Source organism: Anabas testudineus, chromosome 15, assembly GCF_900324465.2.
Source record: "Anabas testudineus chromosome 15, fAnaTes1.2, whole genome shotgun sequence".
Classification (NCBI taxonomy): domain Eukaryota; kingdom Metazoa; phylum Chordata; class Actinopteri; order Anabantiformes; family Anabantidae; genus Anabas; species Anabas testudineus.
The window spans coordinates 20,011,817-20,037,925 of NC_046624.1; the positions used below are offsets into that span (position 1 = coordinate 20,011,817).

The window sequence follows — 26,109 nt, forward strand, 5'->3', positions numbered from 1 at the left end:
TATGAGGATGGGTTCCCTGTTAAGCCTGGTTCCTCTCAGCGTTTCTTTCTGTTGCCTTCTCAGGGAGTTTTTCTTGCCACCGTCGCCCTCGGTTTGCTCATCAGGGACAATCTGATTATTATGATTCATACAGATTCACTGTTCATGTAAACTTCCATAGTTTCTTTGGTTGTATAAAGCTGCTTTGTGAAAATGACAGTTGTTAAAAACTTTATACAAATAAAATTTTTAAATTATATGGCTTTTTTGAAAACAAAAGCCATATAATATACACTATTATATCTATATTACAACTAAATGAACCACTGGTTAAGACTAAGAAAGTCGTTTTTTTTCTTTTACTATTATTATCACTGTTATTTCAGTTACTTATGAACTAATTGTTAACCAGTGGTTCATTATTACAGTGTCTCCAGGTGTGTTCTCACTGTGTGTCACTCAATCAGTTCACACTTGAGTCAGGGTCCAGGACGACAGATTTCTTTTACCAGTAAAGAAAAAATATCTGTGCTGATCATACGATATAAGGTGTCGTTGTCATTATCCACTTCCGGTTGTATTTTGAAACATTTCTCCACTTCTGGTCTGGTTCCTACCTTAATCCCACCCCTTTCCTGTCACTATTAATATCTAATCAGACTGATTGATTTCACCTATTCACCTTTCCACATTGTCTGCTCTCTTACCAGAAGAGAGTTAAAGCTCAACAAATGACTGACTCAGTAAATATACCTATGGTTAGTGGCCCCACCTCCACTAAGCAGCAGTTCACAGCTGCTTCCTGAAAGTGTGCAACTGATGTGATGCTACTTAAAATAGTGTTGGAACTGCTTTGAAGGGCTGTTGTTTCTTTTTCAGTGCAGCTTTTTCCATTAACACAGCAGAACAGCAGAAGGTTAAAGACAATTTGTGGGCAGCTACACAGGTAATAATGAATAAATAAGTGAGGAAACAGTTGAATCCAATCAGGAAGTGATCACTGCAGAATGAACCAAGACTGAACCAAAACAGAGAGGAGTCAGGAACCAAAATCAAAAGTTTTCCTATAGGTCAAAGCAGAAATTCCTGCTTCATTTTCGATGACACAAACAAAAAATCTTAACTCCAGCAACAGCTGCAGATTATCAAACAACTTTACTAAAAGGTTTCACTCATTGATTTCATGAAGGTCAGTTAAAGAACCTAACAAAGAACAATTAAAAAGAATGGGAGTTAAAATAATATGAAGTCATATAGAGACACATACACATGAACCAGTAAGGAGAACTTGTCTGAGTGGACTGATGTGTCATCGTGTGGTTTTTAACCAGTGAGAGGAAAGAAGTGTGTCTGATGATTGACAGTATTCAAATCATTTGTGGTCAACTTGCACGCTGTGAGCTATTTGGGGAGGACAGACAGGTTTATTAAGTTTACAGCCAGGAAGAAGTTTTTTAAGTTTGGATCCAGAGAAGTCAAAATGTAGAAAATAAAGTCAAGTATAAAAAGAGAAGACGTTCATGCACGCTGCTTTCTGACTTCCTGCAGTGGTCAGAGCGCAGGAGGAGAGAGATAAAGAGTCACAGCTGCTCTACAGAGCAAAGTGAATAAAAGAAGCTTATTTCAATTTCTACGGTTTTTCAATTTTCTGACTTTAGGACTTTAATTTAAAACATATTTAAAATATATATAACACATTTAAAAAAAAAAAAAAAAAAAAAAATATATATATATATATATATATACAGTACAGACCAAAAGTTTGGACACACCTTCTCATTCAAAGAGTTTCCTTTGTTTTCATGACTATGAAAATTGTTGATTCACACTGAAGGCATCAAAACTATGAATTAACACGTGGAATTGTATACATAACAAAAAAGTGTGAAACAACTGAAAAAATATGTCATATTCTAGGTTCTTCAAAGTACCCACCTTTTGCTCTGATTACTGCTTTGCACACTCTTGGCATTCTTTTTCTTTTTTTTTTCTTTTTTTTTTGTTTGTTTTTTTGCTTTGCCTCTGTAATAAGAATTAGAAAAATTATATATAAACAATTGTCTCAACATTGAAAAAGCACTCGTTTTATATATGTTTGCTGAAGCCATAATATGAACTTAGAGAACGTGCAGACAAACATTTTCAGCCTCCAGTATAATAATTCTCACACTTCCGGCCTCTGTCTCATCTGTCTTTATAATTTTCCTCTTCTCTTCCTACACAGAACTTTCTGCGTGCATGTTGTCGTCATCATTCACTGCTGATGAGCTCATATCATTACGTTCTTTTTTGCTACAACACAAAAAGTTTAAAGGTTTATCTACAGCCTCTTTTCTAAGGAAAAAATACAGGAGTGTGTCTGCAAGTGGACAGAGCATGGTTATATATATGTTAAACACATAAATGTAATGGTGATATCTCAGTTCATTTCCCAGTAAGAAAATAATAGTGGGCAACAAAAGCAGTGAGTAAATAAGCAGCACCAGAACCACACTTGCCACAATTCTGCATTTTTCACGAGGAGGGACACTGCTGGCTGTACACAGGGCTCTAAATGTTCCACACAGTAGGAAAATGAGCAGAGGATAGGGAAGTAGGAGAGAGATGGCAAAGATAAACATGCCTTGAAAATCATTGAGAGGATAGATGCGGATGACAATGCACAGAGGAACAAACCAGACCACAAAACAGACCACTCCAGAGATTTGAATTGTTTGTCTGATGCAGGAACACCGCAGACGGGTGATGACCAGATACCTGTGAAACAAGATCAGCACATATTGGAGAGTGTGAGACTTGTACAGCACACAGACACTGAAGGAGCTGCACTGATGTGTGTTTACAGACAACTACCTGTCCAAGGTGATGCACACCATGAAGCCAACACTGACCATCACACCAAAGATGTAGATAAATATGAATATTTCCCCGAACATTAACAGAGCAGTTAAGGAGTAAAGCTGAATGAGGTCAGATATGAGAAGGTTGATGAAGTAGATTCGAGCAGTATTATCCTTTGGCACCTGTAGGAAAACATTAGTAAAGATGAATACAGCAGCTGTTAACATGTTCAGAATGTTCTTTCACTTACATATATAATCAGATCCTTAATTCAGTACTTTGTAGATGTTCTTTTTACATTAATTACAGCTTCAGATCATCTTGGTTACGTCTTTACAAACTCAGTTAAGCAGTTTTTCCTTTTATTTACCCAGATAGATACCATAGAAGTTAGCTTCTTTTTCAAGGTACAGACAAACTTACAGGTTTATATATATATGTATATATACATATATACAAGCATGGAAATTATAACCACCATCTGGCAACAGGAGAAAACAACAGAAGCAGGAGAGTGGTGAGCACTCGAATAGATAACATGATGAAATGCAAAAACAATAAATAAATATTACTGAGCTGTAAAGCTACTCTAGCACAGTGAGAATGTGCCATTGAAAGAATGCTAAAGGGATGCTAACCATTCCACCACCACGCCCACTCCCCTTTACCCTTCACTAAACTTTATGTACACACCTGAGAACAGGTAGCATAGATGGCTGCTCCATTCAAAGGCAGAATGATACTGATGATTAACTGTGTCACCATGTTAAAAATGAATTCAGGCCTGTAAGGGTAGGATATGCGATGGGACTCATAGTGAACGCTGTTGATGTAATCAAAATTGTAGTCCATTGTCATGTTGTAACGGTCAAAATCTTCCATTCTTCAGCATAAAATCTGTTTTTTGAGAGATCAGATAAAAAAAAAAAATAAATCAAATAAAAGAGCTTTCTGTTCAGCTTTGTCTTTCCTTAATATGAGTTTCAGTATCTACTGGGAAATAAATAAATAATAAAATAAATAAATAAAAACATGATGGATGTTCCACGCATGTTGATTTAAGTGGTGCGCTTACATTTTGTGACAGAGATCTAAAAAAGGGTTAACACCTTTCACACTGTTACCAACCATCCCTCTTTTCCACAGCGAGGCCTGGTTTGATCTTGTTTGTAGTTTTACTTCACTTTTATTTTGACAGTTCTCTGTTCTGTGTCATGCTGCTTCTTGTCTATTGGCAGTTTTTGAATTCCAATAATCTGGTAAGTGAGAACAGCTGAGGTGACCCTTTAAGAGACCTGGTTAATCTCTTGGCCCTGTAAGTCCTCGATCTATGACCTCTGTTTGGCTCTGGACCTGTTATCTGAGTGACTCTGACTTTCTGTTGTGGTTAATAAAGATTTCCTTATTCAAAGACACAAGATTCTTTGTTGAACTTTAAAACATCTTCTCTTTCTTGTCTGTTTTACATTTAACTCTCAGCAGAAAGTTTGTGTACTAACCTGAAACCTGTGGACTCTGGTGAAGCTCAAGCACCAACTCACCCTCTGACCTGCCCCCTAATACTCACCTGCAGCCTCCAGCCCTCCAGTCAACATATCTAATACTGGAAATAAAGAAAGATAATCATACTTACCTGTTACCTGCTTAACCCTAAATACTCCTAAATACCTGGTTAGTTGGATGCTGTCTGTTCCACTGACCCATAGAGGGGGCACCAATTCTATCCCCAGTACCAGCTCTGGGTACAGCCTGCTTCCTGCACCTGTTCTATTATTATTATTGGTTGTCTTTTAAATAACCCTTATAAAACGTTCTTTTCTGACAATAATTATGTCCAACTATTTACAAACCTGTTACACAGATTTTTATGAAAACTTGCTCTGCTGTCTTATAATTTTTAGTCCCAGGATGTTTTGTTGCAGCAGTTGTTGTGCTGTTGTGTGATTTTAGGCCATTTCAGTTTTGTAAAACATGGTTTCTCAGGTTGAAGGTCACATTCAAAAATGGTTTCTGCCCTCAGCCTTTACACACTGTTATTTCCCTGAAGTCCTATTTTAAAATGTTCCTGTGTGCTGTAGATGTTGAAAGAACAAAATTCTTTCCAATCTTGTTTTTTGTTTACTGACTCACAATTCTCTCTAGAGGTTTGGCATAAAGTGGAGGGTTCTCTGTGCTTTTTGTGTTATTTAATCTTTAGATCCTCACCTGTTACCAATAACTGTTAAGTTTGGAATTATCCAGAATGATGTTGCTTAAATATTAAAAGTCTTATTTTAACTGATAATGTGTTGCAGGCATCAAACTTTAAATTTACACAATACAATTACTTTGGTCAATAAAAATGTAAAATTCTTCATATTGTGGTCCAATCGAAGTTAGTAAAATATGATGTAAAATCTTGTGTTAACAGTGTTTTTAACAACTATTGGCTCATGTTCACTGTGTCTTTGTGCTAATTTGAACTGAACTGTTTGTCACACTAAGAGGGATCTGGAAGTTGTAGTAGTTTCCTCTTTAAACTTTAAGAAAATATTAATACATATAATGTTAAAAGTTAGTTTGTTTTTTCTTTGTGTAACAATAAAATTTGTTTGATCTGAATCAAATTCTTTATCACAGCACTTAAAGATCCTCACTCACTGTCTCCCTTACACATTTACTGTCATGTTCACGCTATTCGAATGTCACAGGGCGCCAATGTAAAGTTAATTAAAGATGTGGTTAACTATTATTTACAGTTTCAGGTGTAAAATGGTCTCCATCCACTCAGTTGCACATTTTCAGGTCAATTGTTTCTTTTGTAAAATTTACTATATTAAATTAAATTCAACTGCTTGGACTAGAGCTTTTCACAGATTCTATAGTATTAAGTTATGTCTCAGTACATTTCAAGTTTTAATTGATTAATAATAATAATAATAACATACAGAATTGTCCTTTAGCTGTAAAAACTCACCGTGAATACTGGATGACCACAGTCTGAATGTTCTTCCTGTACCACAGTCTACAGCATTTATCTCTGCAAAGAGAACTAACAGTAAAGAGGCAAGGAAGCAGGGAGGGGGAAGTGTGGTTGTTCACACTTTACCATTCATTCTAATAACTATTAAAGTAAAGACTGTAGTTGTGCAGATGACTTTTACATTTAGGTTAAATTCACATAAGCTTTAAAAATGTTTACATAAACTTTCCTTAAAATTAATGACCAGGTCAAATAGAACTAATGTAAGCATTTGACTCATCTACATACTTTGTTTTCCTGGTCTTATTCTCTTTGACTATATTGCACCCATCATTCAGAACACTGAACTGAAATAAACTAAAGAATGAGGCTTAAACCGACCTGTCTCAGCCAGTCTAGGTTTATTATATATCTGTAAGTTTAGAGCTGTGGTTAATGAAGATAAGCTTTAAAGGGTGAGAGGACATGGTGCAAACTTTTAGTACAAAACAGGAAGTACAGTTCTTATTTTCACATACATTTCTCATCACTCCTATATCATCGGTTTAAACAGTCACATCTGTTTGAACTCACTTTAATTCTACTGTATCAAAGTGTCCACTAAAATACACACTAAATAAGATGTTATTGAGATTTATAAGGATCAAGTGTGCAAAACATCTCACACTCTTTCAGTGAGTCACGCCAACATTTTACAAAGCATGATCATATTAAACATACTGTAAACACTTTTAGGAATCCTCTTCTTCTATAAACAGGCTGCACAATGATATAATCTTTCTGTGTATCTTAAAGTAAAGTGGACCATTTCTCTGGTTTTGTACCAAGTAATCCCATGTTAATTACTCATTATCTTATCATTGCTTAATAATTGTACTCAGAGACAGCAGGAGTTTCATATTTCTTTCAGTCACCACATTTTGAGCACACACACAAAGGATTCACACACAAAGACCATATAAAATACACTTAAACCAAGGCAGATTAATAACTATATTAGAATTAAAGTACTAAGAAAGTATTCTTTATTCTTTTACTTTTATTATCACTGCTATTTCAGTTACTTATGAACTGGGTGGCTGTGGCTGAATAGGTAGAGCAGTTGTCTGGCTGACTCTTTATGTCACATGCATAAGTGTCTTTGGGAAAGGTACTGAACCCCAAGTTGCCCGATGCGAGTCATATCAGCTTAGCAGCTGTGCTCAGGTTTCCCTCAAATGTTAAAAACACGGTCAGCATGAAACAGACTGTGATGTGAGAGTCCTGAGGTTAAAACTGAGATTAAGTACTGTGCACTTAATGTGATGTTATGCTACTTAAAACAGTGTTGGAACTGCTGAGAAGGGCTGTTGGTTCTTTTTCAGTGCAGCTTTTTCCATTAACAAAACTTTTTATTCAATGCCAATAAAACTTTTCAAAAATCAGTCAACTATCAGAAAACAGGGGAGAATCAGAATGCATCAGTAAGTTACTGACAGTAACTTGACTGGACACTGACTCTCTGTCAGGGAATCAGGGAATGTTGAAACAATGACTTCCTGTACCTTTCCTTGTCTCTGACTGAAACTGCTCTGCTGTTTGACATGTAAGCTGTGGAGAGGATGTGCAGCATCCTCCTCTCCACCACCTGCTCTATAGGTTCCAGAGAAGCCCCCAGCACAGAGCCAGCCTGGAGAACCAAAACCTGAGTGACTCTGCTTTCACGGTCTGCAGTAATGTGACAAGTAGTGAAACACAGGAGCTCAAGATGCTTCTGACGAAGAGACGAAGTGGTTCAAAAGGTGACTGCAAAGAGGCGATTGGATAAATGTATTTGACCGTGTCACAAAAACATAAAAAGAAAAGTCACAAAAGCTATTTAGTTATTCCTGCTACATTCTGTTGATTTTTACTTCTATGTTTTAATACTTTGAATTAGACTAAAACTACTTTCTGTTGTTTTTCTGGTGTTTTATTTTTAGTTCGAGACAACCATACTGCCTAAGTGCTTCCATCACTGGCTGCAGACTGGTTCCTTTTTCTTAAAGATATTTTGCGCAATGTACTGAAACACAACTTCCTGTTTTTTCTGTGTTACTGTGTTTTTTTTGTTTTTCTTTTATTGTTGCATTTTTGTTGTCTCCAGTGCTACATATCAGAAATCTGGATGATATCTGAGTTGACTACAACTTCCCAGATTAATCTCTCTTTTTGTTCATATTTTACTGGAAATAAATCATTAAATCTGATGCTGCATATCTTTACCCCTTTTATATCAATCATTATATTGTCACACACAAAAGCAAAACACACTTACCAACCATAATCACAAACCATAAACGTATAAATTGATTAACAACAAGATTATTTAATGGAACAGTGTGAGAGGTACAATGTCACTGCTCTGACTACTACAGTTTACATATTTAGTTATATTTAGTACATAATTTAGTTACATTCCTAGTTAAGTAATACATTTAATGTTTTTATAAAATAGATCATCAATAGAACAACAGAAATAAACAAGTCTCACCTTTAAAACCTGGAGGAACTCAACCTACTGCGTTGTTCTGATCTCTGTTTCCAACTCAGCAAACACACAATCTGCAGTAATGGGACAAGTACTGACATCTTGTGTAACTGTAATATTTAAGATTAACCAATGATTAAGTTAATCAAACACAAAGTTGAATGCCACCATTGCATGTTATTAACTTTGTGTTTTCTCCTCCTCTCTGTTTCACTCTCCCTGTACTTTTCTGCAGGAAACAAAAATAAGGGGAAACATTTGTGAACTAAGTAATAAATTAAATTTTTCACAACATAATCACGACATTAAAATAATGTGAGAAGAATCGTGTGTGAGTGAAGTTGTGCTGCACAGATATCTGCCTTTACATTGCACATGTGAATGTTTTGTATGTGTGGATCCTCTTAGAAGCACGACAAGGTGGAGAAGGAACGACGCAGCAGAATGAAACCAAATCGTATCTTGATGACAGAAATCAGGGAATCTGAGTTTCAGTGCTTCTGTCATTATTATCTTAAAATATCTCTCAGGCTGTGACAGTTCTCCTCCTCCACCTGCTTAACCAGGAATTTTCCTTTTAGATTATTTCTCTGTGGAACAGAGAGCGGGGCATAATCCTGGTGTTTAATCTAATTTCTGAGCAAAGCATTGTGTTTAAGTTTTACCTGCGTCCAGCCAGGAGGATGGAATTGATCCTATACTCAGAAGGACATTAAGTCATTTACAGTATATTTGTGCTTGGCTGCCGTGCTTCTTAGAAAGAGAAGTGGTTTTCTGCACAGTTTGAGAATGTTAACCATGAAATGCTAAGTGTCATCATGCCTACAAGTGATGTCGGAAAGTTGTAGCAGAGTGGTCCAGAGGAAGAGCTTTCTAGATTCTTTCTTCCACACAGACTTAAAACTTAAAAGTTTTAATTTACTTCTTATGTTAAAATGTAAATGAGAAATTGTGTCTTCTTGTCTCACGCATATTTTATTCTCAGCTCTTTAAATGTTCCATATTTTTCTCTTTAGATGATTAAAAAGTCAGATTTTAAAATTTTAGTAGATTTAAATACTCAGAGTCACATCTCTATAAAAGCAATACTGTACTATACTGTATCAATTACGTTCAATACTTTCACTATGTCTCCTGAAAATAGCATTCCTGTGCTCCTCAAGTTTCTGTAACCTTATCATTACATTGTGATGAAACACATTTTTAATATATGAAGTTCTACATTTACTGAGGAAAAGAGAGTTGCAATGTTTTGTTTTTTCAGACTGAAACACGTCTCTATGAGAAATTAGATATACTGCTGCAAATATGAGACAAAATTCAACAAAAGACAAAAACAAAAATGGCTCAAACTATCAGCTCTCAGTACATTAACTGTTTAATGTGCCTCGTCTCTACTGGACACCAATGGCTGCTGCCTCATGCTTCAGCAGCAGATTTTTTATACAAGATACTAAACCATAACTTCCTCTTTTTTTGATGTTGTTGCACTTTAATCTTGCAGCTTTCCTAAAACAAATTGAGAACAGAAGTTTACAGTGTTTTCTAAGAAGAATGTTTTCCTTTAAGATTTTACATGGTAGTGTTTCCTAATCAACCTATGCTGACAAAATGCCATTGAATCCAACAGAGGTCAGCTGTAGTTGTTTTTCTTCCTCCTTTTACTGCCCTCAGTATTTTAAAGATGCAGATGTATTTTAACCTCTTAGGACCTGGCGTACACATACGTGTACAACACATTTTGGGTTCTTGTGTGTGCAAGCTGATCACAACTGTAAAGTAGTTTTTAATGCAAAATGTTGTTATATGTGTGTTATGTGTATATAAAAAAATGTGTTATAATTAGGTTAAAATGTAAGCATATGATGCCTTTTCTGAAAATGTTTGTGAAAGGTGATGCTTAGTTTTTATACTTATCGGGTTCCAATAAGCCCAAGGAGTAAAAAGAATTTAAATGCATATCAAATTAGAGCTCGGGTCTTAAGAGGTTAGAAGATTTACAACTGACACAAATTATCAGCATATCTGTTTTTCTTTTGCTCAGGATGTTATTTTAATTTGAAATTCACTGTTTATAATTGTAGGCTTTTGTTAACTCCACCAGCTGATGGTTAAATGATCTGAGTTAAGTTACATTTATGAATCAATCAAATATTGTCACAAGGGGGCGACTGTGGATCAGCTGCCACACACTGATATTTTTTACATTTATTTACATTTACATTTATTTATGTTATTATTTATTTTATGATCGTGTTTTTAGATTGAATCTTTTAGGAAGGTGATGATTCCAGTTTACATGTTTTGGCCACAAACAGTATTTACATAAACGTGGGAGGAAAAACATTAGATAAAATGTAAGATGAATTAAAATAAGTCATTTGTAATTAATAATTAAAAAATATTATAATATAACATATTTAATATATAATTAAATATGAGAAACTTCATTATATCAGCCAGTCCAGGACCAAGTCCTAACAGGTAAAAATCTGTGTCATCAGTGGACAGTACTGATATCAAATACTTCAAATAATGCAGTATTTATATCAGACAGTTTGTATTTTCATGAGATCTTATTTGCTTAATTATAAGAATTTAAAAAGTACATTAGGAGGCTGCTGTTGATGTTCAATGATCAACATTAATATAGAAACACCATTTAAATGAATTTCACTACTATGACATTTACTGTAGAGCCTCTATAACAGAGATCAGGGAATTGGAGCAGTGTCATAGTCCGTTATCTTAAAATCTCTCAGAAACATCCACATTTCTCCTTCTTCACTTCTACTCAACCTGGAATTTCACTTCCAAATTATTTCTACATGTAATAAGGTGAGTCATACTGTCATTAACTGTACTGGGAAATGATGTGATGCTTGGCTGCAGTGACTACATGAAGTTGAGAAATAACCATACTGACATCTACTGTAGGTCGACAGTCTTCACACACGCACTGTTACTCAACAGTTTTAATTTCATTATGACACAATGTTCTAGTTCCAGCCAGTGGTACAACGACACTTTATGAAACTGATGACGCTGTGAAAGGAAAGTATGTGAATAAAGATGGGTCAAAGATATTAGTGGGAATAAAGTAAGGTATAAAATCTTAATCTTAAAAATATTTCACATTTAATTTAATACTTATTTTCTTGCTATTCAAATTACAATAATTAATTAAAATTACATTTGTTCTAAATAGGATTACAACAATTATTAGTATTACAGATTTATTAGTAACAACACAATGGCTTCAGGGACTTTTATGAACCACCAGATGTCACAGCCTCAACGTTTATGCCCCCCCCCAAAAAAACAAACAAACAAACAAACAAAAAAAAAAAAAAAGGAAAACATATACATATTAAATATTTGTATGATCACTGTGAGTGTTTTCTGCACAGTTTTCTTTGCCTTATTTAATCTCAGATAAATCTTTCTTATCAGAAAATGTCTGGTGTAAAGTGATTTGTTATTTGTGGTAGGTGGTTGTGAACAGTAGTACAATGTCAACATTTCTCATCTATAGACGACTCAGTAGCAACTACAGTGGCCTCGTAGCTTTATTTGGGCTGCTAGAGGTAGAGAAACTGAGTTTAAGAGCTGCTGTCTCTATATAACGTCAGGGTTACTAACCCTAACCCTAACCCAAGAGCACAAATTAAACAGTCTGTGTGTAAAAAGTTCTTCATCTGTGTTCTCAAAATAGTAACATACAGCATATGGGCATACTTGTGTGTGTGTGTCTGTGTTTGTGACCACTTATCTCTCTTAACCTTATATTCTAAGGTTTGAGAATCTGGAAAGAAGGACGGTGTTCTCGTCCCTTCATGTATTTATAAAATGTATTAATGTACATAAATGTATTTTAAAAACAGAAAGAGACACAGTAAAATCTAATCAAACATATTCCCTAAAACAAAACAAACACACTGATATAAACAACACTTTAGTATTTGTAGATTAATTTATTTTATATTTTGAAAATATATTGTAGATACAAATCTATAGCTGCATTTAGAATAGGCACATTCAGCTGTCTCCTCTTTTCTTTCTTTCATTCTCTTCGCTGACTAGTTCTGTCCTTTCTGCAACAACACAGACAGGACAGAAACTTGTTTACAGCCCCTTTCCTCAGGAAAATATACAGAAATAAATCAGCCAAAGGACTGAGCTTAAATAAAGTAAAAGACACAGTACAAAGTTTAGCACTATAAACATTTTTTACCAACACCCGAATGATGCCAGGCAGGAATAACAGAGTGTAAATAAGCAGCACCAGAACCAGAAGTCCCACAATTTGACGTTTTTCATCAGCACGGACACTGATGGCAGCAGACAAGGCTTCAATGGTCCCAACCAGGAAGAATATAAGCAGGGGAAACGGAAGGAGGAAGAAGACACCAATGGCTCTGTATGAAAAAGAAATAAGATCAATTGAGATACAGAACAGGAGGATACCAACAAGAGGAGTAAATCAGGCCACAACACAGACCACCACAGAGATCTTGAGATCGTCTGTGACTGTACCACATAAGAGAGACACATACAGCAGATGATGGTCTTTGAGGTTTCTGCCGGTGATAAATGATCAGACACAGAAGGAGCTACACACACTCTAGGTATACAGACAGTTACCTTTCCAGGGAGATGCACACCATGAAGCAAACACTGGCCATCAAACCATGGTGGTATATTATCATAGATAATCCATGTTGGTCCATTATGTTAACAATCATGCAGCAGAGCTGAATGAGGTCAGAAATGAGAAGGTTGATGATGTAGATTGGAGCAACATGACTCGCTCGCACCTGCAGAAAATTTTTGTTTTGTTATTTCACATTGAGAAAGTAACAGGAGTAGTTTCATGAGGTTTATAAATTTCCTGTGTATAAATAATTTACTCACCATGGAAAACAAAGCATAGATGGCCACTAATGTCAGAGGAAGGCTGATTGCAATGATTGTGCCCGGTACCACATACCTGATGATGTAATATGTCTCTTCATTGCTGTAAATGATGCTGCAGAATAAGGTGCTGTAGTAGCTGGTGTTGTAGTTCATGTGGATGTAATCATTAGTGCTGTAGTCACTGTTGCTGTAGGTTTCATTCTGTGATGAGTTGTTCACATAGACATGTTTCATTCTTCAGAATTAAATCTGGAAAAAGAGACTGATTTAAAATGTTTATATATCTAGGTAACATTGTTCAATGAGTTAATTAAAGCTCTTTACACAATCACAGAACTCTACAGTAGAGTGAAAACATTTCTAATAGAAATACATGAAACAAATACATGGTAGAACATTCAGCATGTCTAACAGAACTAGAACATAAATTAAACACAAATATTCTCATTTTAATACATTATCACCACACACACTATGAGAAAAATATTCTTTTACATTTACCTTTAAAAGTTGAACGAGTTCCCAGCTTCAATTCAGATGTTTGATCATCTGTGTCCAGTCCAGATATGATAAGATATGATATGATAAGTTCCTCTAAACCTGCTCACAAGGAAGAAACACAAAATGTAAACATACATGAATATGTAAAATAAAAGAACATGAGTCACTATTAACAGGATTCTTTTGCATAGTACAGTTCAACTGTGTACTCACTGTGGAACCTTTAATCTTTCTGACTTCCCCAGAATGGAGGCAATTACATGGGTTATGAAGCAGTTGATGATGTACTGTTGCATATAAATATCTTTCTAAGGTACTGTATCAGTACTCCTGTTGTAATAATACACAAACCTGTTTTCACGTTTCAGCTGTCACTGGTTGAACTGTACTATATCATCAGACCACATCACAGTTTGCATATGTATTTGCATTTTTTTATTCCTTAATTTTTCTCAAATTTGTACATTTCGTGTTTGATGTATTAAATTATCCACTGAATTATGACATAAATACATTTGAAAGCTGGTGAACTATAATTTACTGGGTCATTATGAAACTTGTGAATGAGGTGACATTTGATAATTTCCTGTGACACTGAATTAATTTAAAGGATCTTTTGCATCACATATAGTCTTTATTTTGTTGACAAACAAAATGAAATGTCAAAAACACAAAAACACATATTTTTTTTATTATTTTTTGCTTTGCTTTTGTAATTAGAATTAGAAAAATAATATATAAAAATTTGTCTCAACATTGAAAAAGCACTTGTTCTATATATGTTTGCTGAAGCCATAATGTGAAACTAAAAAAAAGGTGCAGACAAACATTTCCAGTCTCTGGTATAATAATTTCCACATTTTTGTGAAGCACTTTGTAACATATGTTTAGAAAAGTGCTCTATAAATAAATTTATTATTATTATTATTAATTATCTTTTTCTTAATCATGTTACTGACAGCCTCTGTCTCATCTGTCTTTATAATTTTCCTCTTCTCTTCCTACACAGAACTTTCTGCGTGCATGTTGTCGTCATCATTCACTGCTGATGAGCTCATATCATTACGTTCTTTTTTGCAACAACACAAAAAGTTTAAAGGTTTATCTACAGCTTCTTTTCTAAGGAAAAAATACAGGAGTGTGTCTGCAAGTGGACTGAGCACAGGTATAATGTTAAAAACATGAATGTAATGGTGATATCTCAGACCATTTCCCAGTAAGAAAATAATATTGGGCAACAAAAGCAGTGAGTAAATAAGCAGCACCAGTACCACACTTGCGAGTTCCAGTATCTACTGGGAATTTATAAAAAAAACTAAACAAAAAAACAAACAAACAAACAAACAAATAAACAAACAAAACAATAAAACTGTTATGATGGATGTTCCATGCATGCTGCTTTAAGGGGTGCACCGCAATATTGTGATGGAGCTCTTAAAAAAGGGTTAACACCTTTCACACCAACCATCCCTCTTTTCCACAGCGAGACCTGGTTTGATCTTGTTTGTAGTTTTACTTATTTACTTTTATTTTGACCTCTGACCTGCCCACTCATACTCACCTGCAGCCTCCAGCCCTCCAGTCAACTTATCTAATACTGGAAATAAACAGATAATCATCTGATAATCATACTTACCTGTTACCTGCTTCATCCTAAATACTCACCTGGTTACTTAAATGATGTCTGTTCCACTGACCAATAGAGGGCGCTCCATCTCCATCCCCTGTACCAGCTCTGGCCTCAGCCTGCTTCCTACACCTGTTCTATTATTATTATTGGTTGTCTTTAAATAAACCTCTTTAAACGTTCATCCTTTGGTGTCTGACAATAATTATGTCCAACTATTTACAAACCTGTTACACTGATTTTTATTATTACTTGCTCTGCTGTCTTATAATTTTTAGTCCCAGGATGTTTTGTTGCAGCCGTTGTTGTGCTGTTGTGTGATTTTAGGCCATTTCAGTTTTGTAAAACATGGTTTCTCAGTTTGAAGGTCACATTCAAAAATGGTTTCCACCCTCGGCCTTTAAACACTGTTATTTCCCTAAAGTCCTATTTTAAAATGTTCCTGTGTGCTGTAGATGTTGAAAGAACAAATTTCTTTCCAATCTTGTTTTTTGTTTACTGACTCACAATTGTCTCTAGAGGTTTGGCATGAAGTGGAGGGTTATCTGTGCTTTTTGTGCTATTTAATCTTTAGATCCTCACCTGTTACCAATAAATGTTAAGTTTGGAATTATCCAGAATGATGTTGCTCAAATATTAAATGTCTTATTTTAACTGATAATGTGTTGCAGGCATCAACCTTTAAATTTACACAATACAATTACTTTGGTCAATAAAAATGTAAAATTCTTCATATTGTGGTCCAATCAAAGTTAGTAAAATATGATGTAAAATCTTGTGTTAACAGTGTTTTTAACAACTATTGGCTCATGTTCACTGTGTCTTTGTGCTGATTTGAACTGAACTGTTGGTCACACTAAGAGGGATCTGGAAGTTGTAGTAGTTTCCTCTTTAAACTTTAAGAAAATATTGATACATATAATGTTAAAAGTTAGTGTGTTTTTTCTTTGTGTAACATAGAAATTACTTTGATCTGAATCAGATTCTTTATCACAGCACTTTATAAAGATCCTCACTCACTGTCTCCCTTTCACATTTACTGTTATTTACTGTTCACGCTATTCGAATGTCACAGGGCACCAACGCAAAGTTAATTAAAGATGTGGCCTTATTTTTACAGCTGCATGTGTAAAATGGTCTCCATCCACTCAGTTGCACATTTTCAGGTCAATGGTTTCTTTTGTAAAATTTACTATATTAAATTAAATTCAACTGCTTGGACTAGAGATTTTCACAGATTCTATAGTATTAAGTTATGCGTCAGTACATTCCAAGTTTTTAATTAATGAATAATTTAGAGAATAAAGAATTGTCCTTAGAATAACAAGAGTAAACCTGTGAAAACTCACCTTGAATGCTGGATGACCACAGTCTGATTGTTCTTCCTGTACCACAGTCTACAGCATTTATCTCTACAAAGACAACTAACAGTAAAGAGGCAAGGAAAGCAGGAAGGGGACGTGTGGTTCTTCACACTTTATTAAGATAAGATAAGATAAGATAAGATATTCTTTATTGATCCCACATTGGGGAAATTCAATTGCTACAGCAGGTCAGTGCAAAAAGAACAACAGTAATGTGCAAAAAGAATGAAAGGGTGTGCAAGTACTCATTCTGTTAATTATAGTTTATTTTTGGAATAAACTGACCTGTCTCAGCCAGTTTATGTTTATGTCTTTAAGTTTAGAGCAGTAGTTAATGAAGATAAACTATACAAGGTGAGAGGACATGGTGCAAACCTTTAGCACAAAAGAGGAAGTACAGTTCTTAATTTTATTTTCACAGAATTTTCTCATCACCCCTAAATCACCGGTTTAAATACTCATATCTGAAAATTACTTTTGATGAGCTAATCTTCTTCTTCTTCTCTTTCAGCTTTTCCCATCAGGGGTCGCCACAGCGGTTCATCCTTTTCCACCTCACTCTATTATGAACATCTTCTACCCTAACACTAGCCAACCTCATGTCCTCTGTTATTCTGTCTAACCTGGTCACTCCTAAGGAGAACCTCAACATCTTCATCTCTGCTACCTCCATCTCAGCCTCTTGTCTCTTTCTCACTGCTACCGTCTCTAACCCATAGAGCAGAGCTGGTCTCACCACTGTCTTGTACACCTTTCCTTTGAGTCTTGCTGACACTCTTTTGTCACACAACACTCCTGACACTTTCCTCCACCCACTCCAACCTGCCTGCACTCTCCTCTTCACCTCTTTTCCACACTCCCCTTCACACTGAACTGTTGACCCCAAGTACTTAAACTCCTGCACCTTCTTCACCTCAGCCCCCTGTAACCTAACATTTCTACCTTGATCCCTCTCGTTCAGACACATGTATTCTGTCTTACTACGACTGACCTTCATGCCTCTTCTTTCCAGAGCAAACCTCCACCTCTCCAGCTGTTCCTCTACCTGCTCTCTACTCTCACTGCAAATCACAATGTCATCTGCAAACATCATTGTCCAGGGAGATTCCTGTCTGACCTCATCTGTCAGCCTGTCCATCAACATAGCAAACAAGAAGGGACTCAAAGCTGATCCTTGGTGTCGTCCCACTTCCACCTCCACCTTGAACTCCTCTGTCTGACCTACAGCACATCTCACCACCGTCATACTTCTCTCATACATGTCCTGAACTAGTCTGACGTACTTCTCTGCCACTCCCGACGACCTCATACAGTACCACAGCTCCTCCCTCGGCACCCTGTCATACGCCTTCTCTAAATCTACAAAGACACAATGCAGCTCCTTCTGACCATCTCTGTACTTTTCCATCAACATTCTCAAAGCAAAAATGGCGTCAGTGGTGCTCTTACGGGGCATGAAACCATACTGCTGCTCACAAATCTCCACCTTCTTCCTAAGCCTGGCTTCCACTACTCTTTCCCACAGCTTCATTGTGTGGCTCATCAACTTTATTCCTCTATAGTTGCTGCAGTTCTGCGTGTCACCCTTGTTCTTAAAGATCGGAACCAGAACGCTTCTCCTCCATTCCTCAGGCATCTTCTCACTCTCTAGAATCCTATTGAACAAACTGGTTAGAAACTCCACTGCTGTCTCTCCTAAGCACTTCCACACCTCCACAGGTACGTCATCAGGACCAACAGCCTTTCCACTCTTCATCCTTTTCAGAGCCTTCCTAACCTCATCCTTTCCAATCTCTGCTATTTCCTGCTCCACAACATCCACATCTTCCTCCCTTCTTTCCCTGTCATTTTCCTCATTCATCAGCTCCTCAAAATACTCCTTCCATCTTTTCTGCACACTCTCCTGGGTTGTTAGTACCTTTCCATCTCTGTCCTTAATCACCCTTACCTGTTGCACATCCTTCCCATCTCTATCTCTCTGTCTGGCTAGCCTGTACAAGTCCTTCTCTCCTTCCTTTGTGTCTAACCTGTCATACAGCTCATCGTAAGCTTTCTGTTTGGCCTTTGCCACCTCCCTCTTCACTCTACACTGCACTTCCTTGTACTCCTGTCTACTTTCCTCAGTCCTTTCTACATCCCACTTCCTTCTAGCTAACCTCTTCCTCTGGATGCATTCCTGTACTTCCTCATTCCACCACCAAGTGTCTTTACCTTCTTTCCTCTTCCCAGATGACACACCTAGCACCTTCCTACCTGTTTCCCTCATAACTTCTGCTGTAGTTTCCCAGTCATCCGGAAGCTCATCCTGACCACCCAGAACCTGTCTCAACTTCTGTCTGAATTCCTCACAAGTTTCTTCATTCTTTAGCTTCCACCACTTGGTCTTCTTTTCTGTCTTCCCTCTCTTCTTCTTCCTGACCTCCAGAGTCATCTTACACACCACCATGCGGTGCTGTCTGGCTACACTCTCTCCTACCACCACTATGCAGTCACTAACCTCTCTCAAATGACCTCGTCTACATATGATGTAGTCCACCTGCGTACTCCTACTTCCACTCTATGTTCCTCTCTCTTCTGGAAGTAGGTGTTGACTACAGTCATTTCCATCCTCTTAGCAAAGTCCACCACCATCTGTCCTTCCAGATTCCTTTCCTTCACACCAAACCTGCCCATCACCTCCTCATCACCTCTGTTGCCCTCACCAACATGCCTGTTGAAGTCTGCTCCAACAACAACTCTCTCTCCTCTGGGGATACTCTCTATGACCTCATCCAACTCACTCCAGAATCTCTCCTTCTCTTCTAACTCACAGCCAACCTGTGGCGCATACCCACTGACTACATTCACCATCACCCCTTCAATTTCTAGCTTTATGCTCATCACCCTGTCTGAGACTCTTTTCACCTCTAGAACATTGTTTACAAACTCCCCCTTCAGGATCACTCCTACCCCGTTTCTCTTCCTATCCACACCATGGTAGAACAGTTTGTATCCTCCTTCGATACTACGTGCCTTGCTTCCCTTCCACCTTGTCTCCTGCACACACAGAACATCTACCTTTCTTCTCTCCATCATGTCTGCCAGCTCTCTGCCTTTCCCTGTCATCGTGCCAACGTTAAGAGTCCCTATTCTCAAACCTATGCTCCTGCCTTTTCCCTTCTCTCTCTGACGACGAACCCTTCTGCCTCCCCTCTTTCTTCGACCAACAGTAGTCAAATTTCCACCGGCACCCTGTAGGTTAACAGCACCGGTGGCGGTCGTTGTTAACCCGGGCCTCGACCGATCCGGTATGAAAGTGTTATTGATGATTCGCATGGTTATTTTGGCAATTTTTACGCCGGATGCCCTTCCTGACGCAACCCTGTCTATTTATCCGGGCTTGGGACCGGCACAGAAGTAACTGGCTTGCAACCCCTGTGGCTAGATTTGATGAGCTAATAAACACTTTAATTCTACTGTATGACAATCTCCACTAAAATACACACATAATAAGACATGTTATTGACCTTTTTACAGATCATGTGTGCAAAACATCTTACTCTCCTTTAGTGAGTTAGGTTATGAATCACTGGAACATTTTACAAAGCATGATCATAGTAAACATTTTGCGAACACTTGGCTATTAGGAAACCTCTTCTGGTGTTGAATACAGGATAAACAGGCTGCATAATGTAAAGCAACATAATGAAATTAAATATTTCTGTGTACCTTGAAGTAAAGTAGAACATCTCTCTGATTATGTACCAAGTAGCTCCTCGCTAGTTATTATTTGTACTCAGAGACAGCAGCAGTCTCATATTTCTTTAAGTTATCACATTGTCTGAAACCAGACAGTTTAATTGATGCAGATGATAAACTGACCATATCAGATCAGAACCTAGAATACTTTACTTCACTAATTTCATTTATCTCTTCTGCAAATTCATCAACCTGTACATTAGATCCTCTCAAACAGAAATAACAGAACCTCTGTTTAAAACTACAGCTGGGGGCAGAGCTTTTTCTTACAAAGCCCCAAAGTTATGGAATAGCCTTCAAAATAGCGTTCGGGGCTCAGACACAGTCTCAGTATTTAAGTCGAGGCTAAAAACCTATTTATTTAGTCGAGCAGTTCTGTAATAGATTAGCCTTAGGGAAGGACTCGTGGACGTAGAGCATTATGATGAACTGGTATGTTTAGATGCTGTCTTCCCACTCTCACTGATCACTCAGGTTTTGTTGACGGTGAAGTGATTGGTTTCTTTAAAACCCAGAGAGCCCTCATGTCTGTGTTTCCTTCTGTCTCTCCTTTTTAATTAGGCTGTCATAGTTAGTCCCGCTGGAGTCCCTGCTGCACTCTACACTAAATATACATTCACCTCATACATTATCTGACTGTGATCATAACTAACTGTTATCTCTCATCTTCTCTCTTTTCCCTCTTCCTGTCTCTCTGTCGAGCTACACACGCTGTTCCACCCTTCCTTGGCTGATGTTGACAGCTGTTTCTCTGAGGTCTCGTCGTATCTGTGCTGATCATACGATATAAGGTGTCATTGTCATTATCCACTTACGGTTTTATTTTGAAACATTTCTCTACTTCTGGTCTGGTTCCTACCTTAATTCCACCCCTTTCCTGTCACTATTAGTATCTAATCAGACTGATTGATTTCACCTATTCACCTTTCCACATTGTCTGCCCTCTTACCAGAAGAGAGTTAAAGCTCAACAAATTACTGACTCAGTAAATATACCTATGGTTAGTTGTCCCACCTCCACTAAGCAGCAGTTCACAGTTGCTTCCTGAAAGTGTGCAACTGATGTGATGCTCTCTACAGCTCGACACGAGCCAACCTGAAGAGAGGCATCAGGAAGGCTAAACTGGATTACAAGAGGAAAATTGAAGGCTGCCTGGACAGCAAAAACAGGAGGGAGGTGTGGCAGGGAGTCCAGCATCTGACCAACTACAGGACGACCCTCTGTGCCGCCGAAGGCGACTCCTCGTTGGCGGAGGAGCTGAACCTTTTCTTCACTCGCTTCGAGATAGAGCAACCAGACGCACCCACACAACCACATCCTGCAGCCCACAGTAGCCTCAGCCTCACAGTGAAGGAGCACGAGGTGAGGGGAGTACTGAGGTCCGTCAACTCGAGGAAGGCTGCTGGTCCGGATGGTGTCTCTGGACGAGTACTGAAGGACTGTGCGGACCAGCTGGCTGGAGTGTTCACCAGGATTTTCAATCTGTCCCTGGCCCGGTCTACTGTCCCACCGCGCCTGAAGTCCTCCACCATAGTCCCCCTGCCCAAGAAAATGCACATCACCAGCCTCAATGACTACCGGCCAGTTGCACTCACCCCAGTGGTGATGAAGTGCTTCGAAAAACTGGTAAGGGGTCACATCACTTCACTACTCCCACCTTCCTTCGACCCACACCAGTTTGCGTACAGGGCGAATAGATCCACAGAGGATGCCATAGCCACTGCCCTCCACACGGCACTGTCCCACCTGGAGCAGCAGGGGAGCTACGTGCGGATGCGCTTTGTGGGTTATAGCTCTGCATTTAACACAATTCTTCCCCACAAACTAGTAAACAAACTGCTCCTTAACACCTCCAAGACAAAAGAGGTTGTCATTGACTTCTGGAGGACAAAAACTGAGGTCCCTCCACTGTACATTGGTGGGGACTGTGTTAAGAGGGTGTCAGACTTCCGCTTCTTGGGGGTCCACATAGAGGAGGATTTAACCTGGGGAGTACATACCTCTGAGCTGATAAGAAAGGCCCAGCAGAGACTGCACTTCCTAAGGGTACTTAGGAAGAACAACATCTCCCAGAGACTGCTGGTGTCCTTTTATCGATGCTCTATTGAAAGCATCCTTACATACTGTGTGTCTGTTTGGTTCAGCAGATGTACAGTGGCTCAGAGGAAAGCTCTCCAGAGAGTGATCAAAACAGCACAGAGGATCACCGGTTCCCCTCTCCTCCCTCTAGAAGAACTTCACAGTTCCCGCTGCCTCAAAAAAGCTCAAACCATTCTCAGGGACACTACACACCCTGGACACTCTCTCTTTGAACTGTTGCCATCAGGGAGAAGGTTCAGGTCCATCAAAACTAGGACTGACAGATTTAAGAAAAGCTTTTATCCAGTAGCAATAACTACATTAAACACTGTAAAGAACGGATTATAGAAACTAGTACTGTAATTGTGACAGTACGCTCACTTGTGGGAGTGAGAGCTGGTCCGGAGCACAATGTGATGTGATCTTCTTTGATTACATGAAGGGTTGTTTGTGTCTTATTTTGTCTTTTTTGTTTGTTTTTTTATTCCTTTCATTCTATACATATATATATGGCACAGACTGGTTGGCACCTTAATCTCGTTGTACGATGTTGCAATGACAATAAAGTTTATCTTTATCTTGAAATTAGTCTTGGAGCTGCTGTGAAGGGCTGTTGTTTCTTTTTCCTGCACTTATTATATTAACAAAACTTTTTATTCAATGTCAACTGTTAGAAAACAGGAGAGAATCAGAATGCATCAGTCACTTACAGTTAGATGAGGGGAGGGCAACAGTAGAAGGTTGAAGACAAAATGTGGGCAGCTACACAGGTAAAGAAACGAGGGGCTGAATAAATAAGTGAGGAAACAGGTGAATTTAATCAGGAAGTGATCACTGCAGAAGGAACCAGGACTGAACCAAAACAGAGAGGAGTCAGGAACCAAATTCAAAAGTTTTCCTACAGGTTAAAGCAGAAATTCCTGCTTCACCTTCGACCATGGATGAGACGACACAAATTAAAAATCTAAACTCCAGCAACAGCTGCAGATTATCAAACAACTTTATTAAAAGGTTTCACTCACTGACTTCATGAAGGTCAGTTAAAGAACCTAACAAAGAACAATTAAATAGAATGGGAGTTAAAATAAAATGAAGTCATATAGAGACACATACACATGAACCAGTAAAGAGAACTTGTATGTCTGAGTGGACTGATGTGTCATCGTGTGGTTTTTAACCAGTGAGAGGAAAGAAGTGTGTCTGGTGATTGACAGTATTCAAATCATTTATGGTCAACTTACACGCTGTGAGCTATTTGGGGAGGACAGACAGGTTTATTAAGGCTCTGTCTGTTGGAGTCTCAGTAAGTGATGAAGACTAGAACATGAAGCAAACGTCTGATTCCTAGACTGAACTGAAAATAAACATGTAACACACATTCAGTATAAATTAATGAACAAATACATTTCTACATATTTATTTAATGTATTGTAGTAGTTTAGTAGTAGTATTGTAGTAGTATTTGTAAAAAAAAAACACAAAGATGAAAATGTTTTACAGCCAGGAATAAATTTTTTAAGTTTGGATCCAGAGAAGTCAAAATGTAGAAAATAAAGTCAAGTATAAAGACAGAAGACTAAGGAGAAACATTTGAGAATGAGTTTTCATGCACGCTGCTTTCTGAATTCCTGCAGTGGTCAGAGCGCAGGAGGAGAGAGATAAAGAGTCACAGCTGCTCCACAGAGCAAAGTGAATAAAAGAAGCTTGTCTCGATTTCTACGGTGAACTCTTGGGTTTGTTTCATTGTCAGTCTGACTTTAGGACTTTAATTTAAAACCAACAATTACTATGAGATGAACTCATGAGCAGACTGCAGCAGCAGGAGACGGACACAAGACGCTGCAGTGAAGAAGTAAGAAGTAATACAACATAAACCTTATATCTTACAGCTGGAGGACCACAGACTGTGTTTCATCTGAGTCTGCATCCTGACAGTCTACAGTAATGAGACAGAGCTTTCATCGTCTTACTTTGTTTCTTATTGTGTTTTCTCCTCTTTTCTCTTTTGACTATAAAGAGGTGACTGTGTACGTGTTTCCATCATTCACACTGCTGTACGTCTGACTAGTTCTGTCCTTTCTGCAACAACATAGACAGGACAGAAACTTGTTTACAGCCCCTTTCCTCAGGAAAATATATAGAAATAAATCAGCCAGAGGACTGAGCTTAAAAAAAGTGAAAGACACAAAACCCAAGTCACGACTTCTGGCATTTTTGTCTGCCAGGAACCAGATGATGCCAGGCAGGAATAACAGAGTGTAAATGAGCAGCACCAGAACCAGAAGTCCCACAATTCGACGTTTTTCTTCAGCACGGACACTGATGGCAGCAGACAAGGCTTTAATGGTCCCAACCAGGAAGAATATAAGCAGGGGAAAGGGAAGGAGGAAGAAGACACCAAAGACAGTTTGAGTACTCTCCTTCTTGAAATAGAACAAGGGGAAACAGACAAGAGAAAAGGCCCACACCACAACACAGACGACCACAGAGATCTTGATTGTTCGTCTGTGACGGTACCACAGTGGCCAGGCGATGACTAAATACCTGCAACACAGACAGACACATACAGCAGATGATGGTCTTTGGGCAGAATTAGAATTATCCAAAAAATGCATCAGACACATTCTGGATTTACAGATAGTTACCTTTCCAGGGCGATGCACACCATGAAGCCAACACTGGCCATAAGACCAAAGAAGTAAATACAACGATTGATGAACCAAGCAGTTCCTGTCTCCCGAATGATCATACAGCAGAGCTGAATGAGGTCAGAAATGAGAAGGTTGATGACGTAGATCGGAGCAACATGATTCTTTCGCAACTGCAGGTAAAGGTCGGAATAAAAAAAAAATAAAGTAAATGTTAATATGCAGAATATTATTTTGCTCTGACAACAGTTTGTGAGTAATCACTGAGGGAGTTGTTTGACCTCCTGTCTTAATGCATTTCAGGAAGGACTGAGCTCATGTAGAATTAATTTAGAGTGTACAGGTGTAGCTAAAAAGACTAAACAGTCCCTTTAGAATCTTGAATCCTTTACACTGGTGAAAACCTACTCCTACTCAAATTCAAACTCAAAGATCCACCATTTTAAGACATTATCCCATTTCAAATTAGCATGTGGTGAAACACAGAACTTATATAATAAAACTGTGCTGAGCTTTTGAAATTTTAAATCTGAAACATACCAGAGAATGAACAGCAAAGATGGCCACTAGGGTCAAAGGAATTCCGACAGAAATAATGATCCATGTCACCACATGCCGAATTTCTTTAAACTGGTCAGTTCTGGTGTTGTTGGTAATTTCCTGTGATGTGTTGTTAACGTAGTTCTGTGTCATTCTGCAGGGTGAAACCTGGAAAGGGAGAAATTTGTTTTTCATCATCTAAAATTTTCCAGTTTGAAACAAAAAACTGTGAGCATCATTTTACTTATTTTTATTTGATGAATTTCTTTTACTGTGAAGGGAGGGATTGAAAATGAAAATCTCATGGTACGATTTAACTGTTTTAACTCAAACAGAAGCAAACATTATGTTAGCTGCAGTACCATGGTTTCCGAGGAAATAGAGGGTGTGTAAACCATTAAACT

The 26,109-nt window shown here is 37.9% G+C and overlaps 2 protein-coding genes and 1 pseudogene across 2 annotated transcripts; all 3 read right to left on the bottom strand.

Moving 5' to 3' along the window:
* Positions 1-1,938: 1,938 nt before the first annotated feature.
* LOC117152957 lies at positions 1,939-25,780 on the bottom strand (the record flags this gene model as incomplete). The annotated part of the gene is made up of 7 exons (XM_033326366.1): positions 1,939-2,156; positions 14,672-15,001; positions 21,534-21,977; positions 22,082-22,184; positions 24,549-25,061; positions 25,163-25,338; positions 25,706-25,780. Coding segments are annotated over 6 exons (1,602 nt in total), but the record flags the coding sequence as incomplete, so codon positions are not given.
* Positions 2,152-3,596, bottom strand: LOC113159655 (G-protein coupled receptor 4-like). Its single transcript, XM_026356472.2, has 3 exons — positions 3,514-3,596; positions 2,833-3,002; positions 2,152-2,736 (listed from the first exon to the last, which is right to left on the bottom strand). The coding sequence occupies exons 1-3, from the start codon at positions 3,583-3,585 to the stop codon at positions 2,196-2,198; spliced, it is 783 nt and encodes a 260-aa protein (XP_026212257.1). The 5' UTR covers positions 3,586-3,596; the 3' UTR covers positions 2,152-2,195.
* LOC117152956 lies at positions 12,355-13,442 on the bottom strand (annotated as a pseudogene).
* Positions 25,781-26,109: the final 329 nt, after the last annotated feature.

Bases quoted from the DNA above. Each gene is read 5' to 3' on its own strand.
- LOC113159655 (XM_026356472.2), bottom strand. From the start codon at position 3,585: ATGGTGACACAGTTAATCATCAGTATCATTCTGCCTTTGAATGGAGCA. The intron at 3,003-3,513 runs GTGTGTACATAA...GTTTTCCTACAG, and splicing joins TCTATGCTACCTGTTCTCAG to GTGCCAAAGGATAATACTGC. The intron at 2,737-2,832 runs GTAGTTGTCTGT...CTTGTTTCACAG, and splicing joins GTGTGCATCACCTTGGACAG to GTATCTGGTCATCACCCGTC.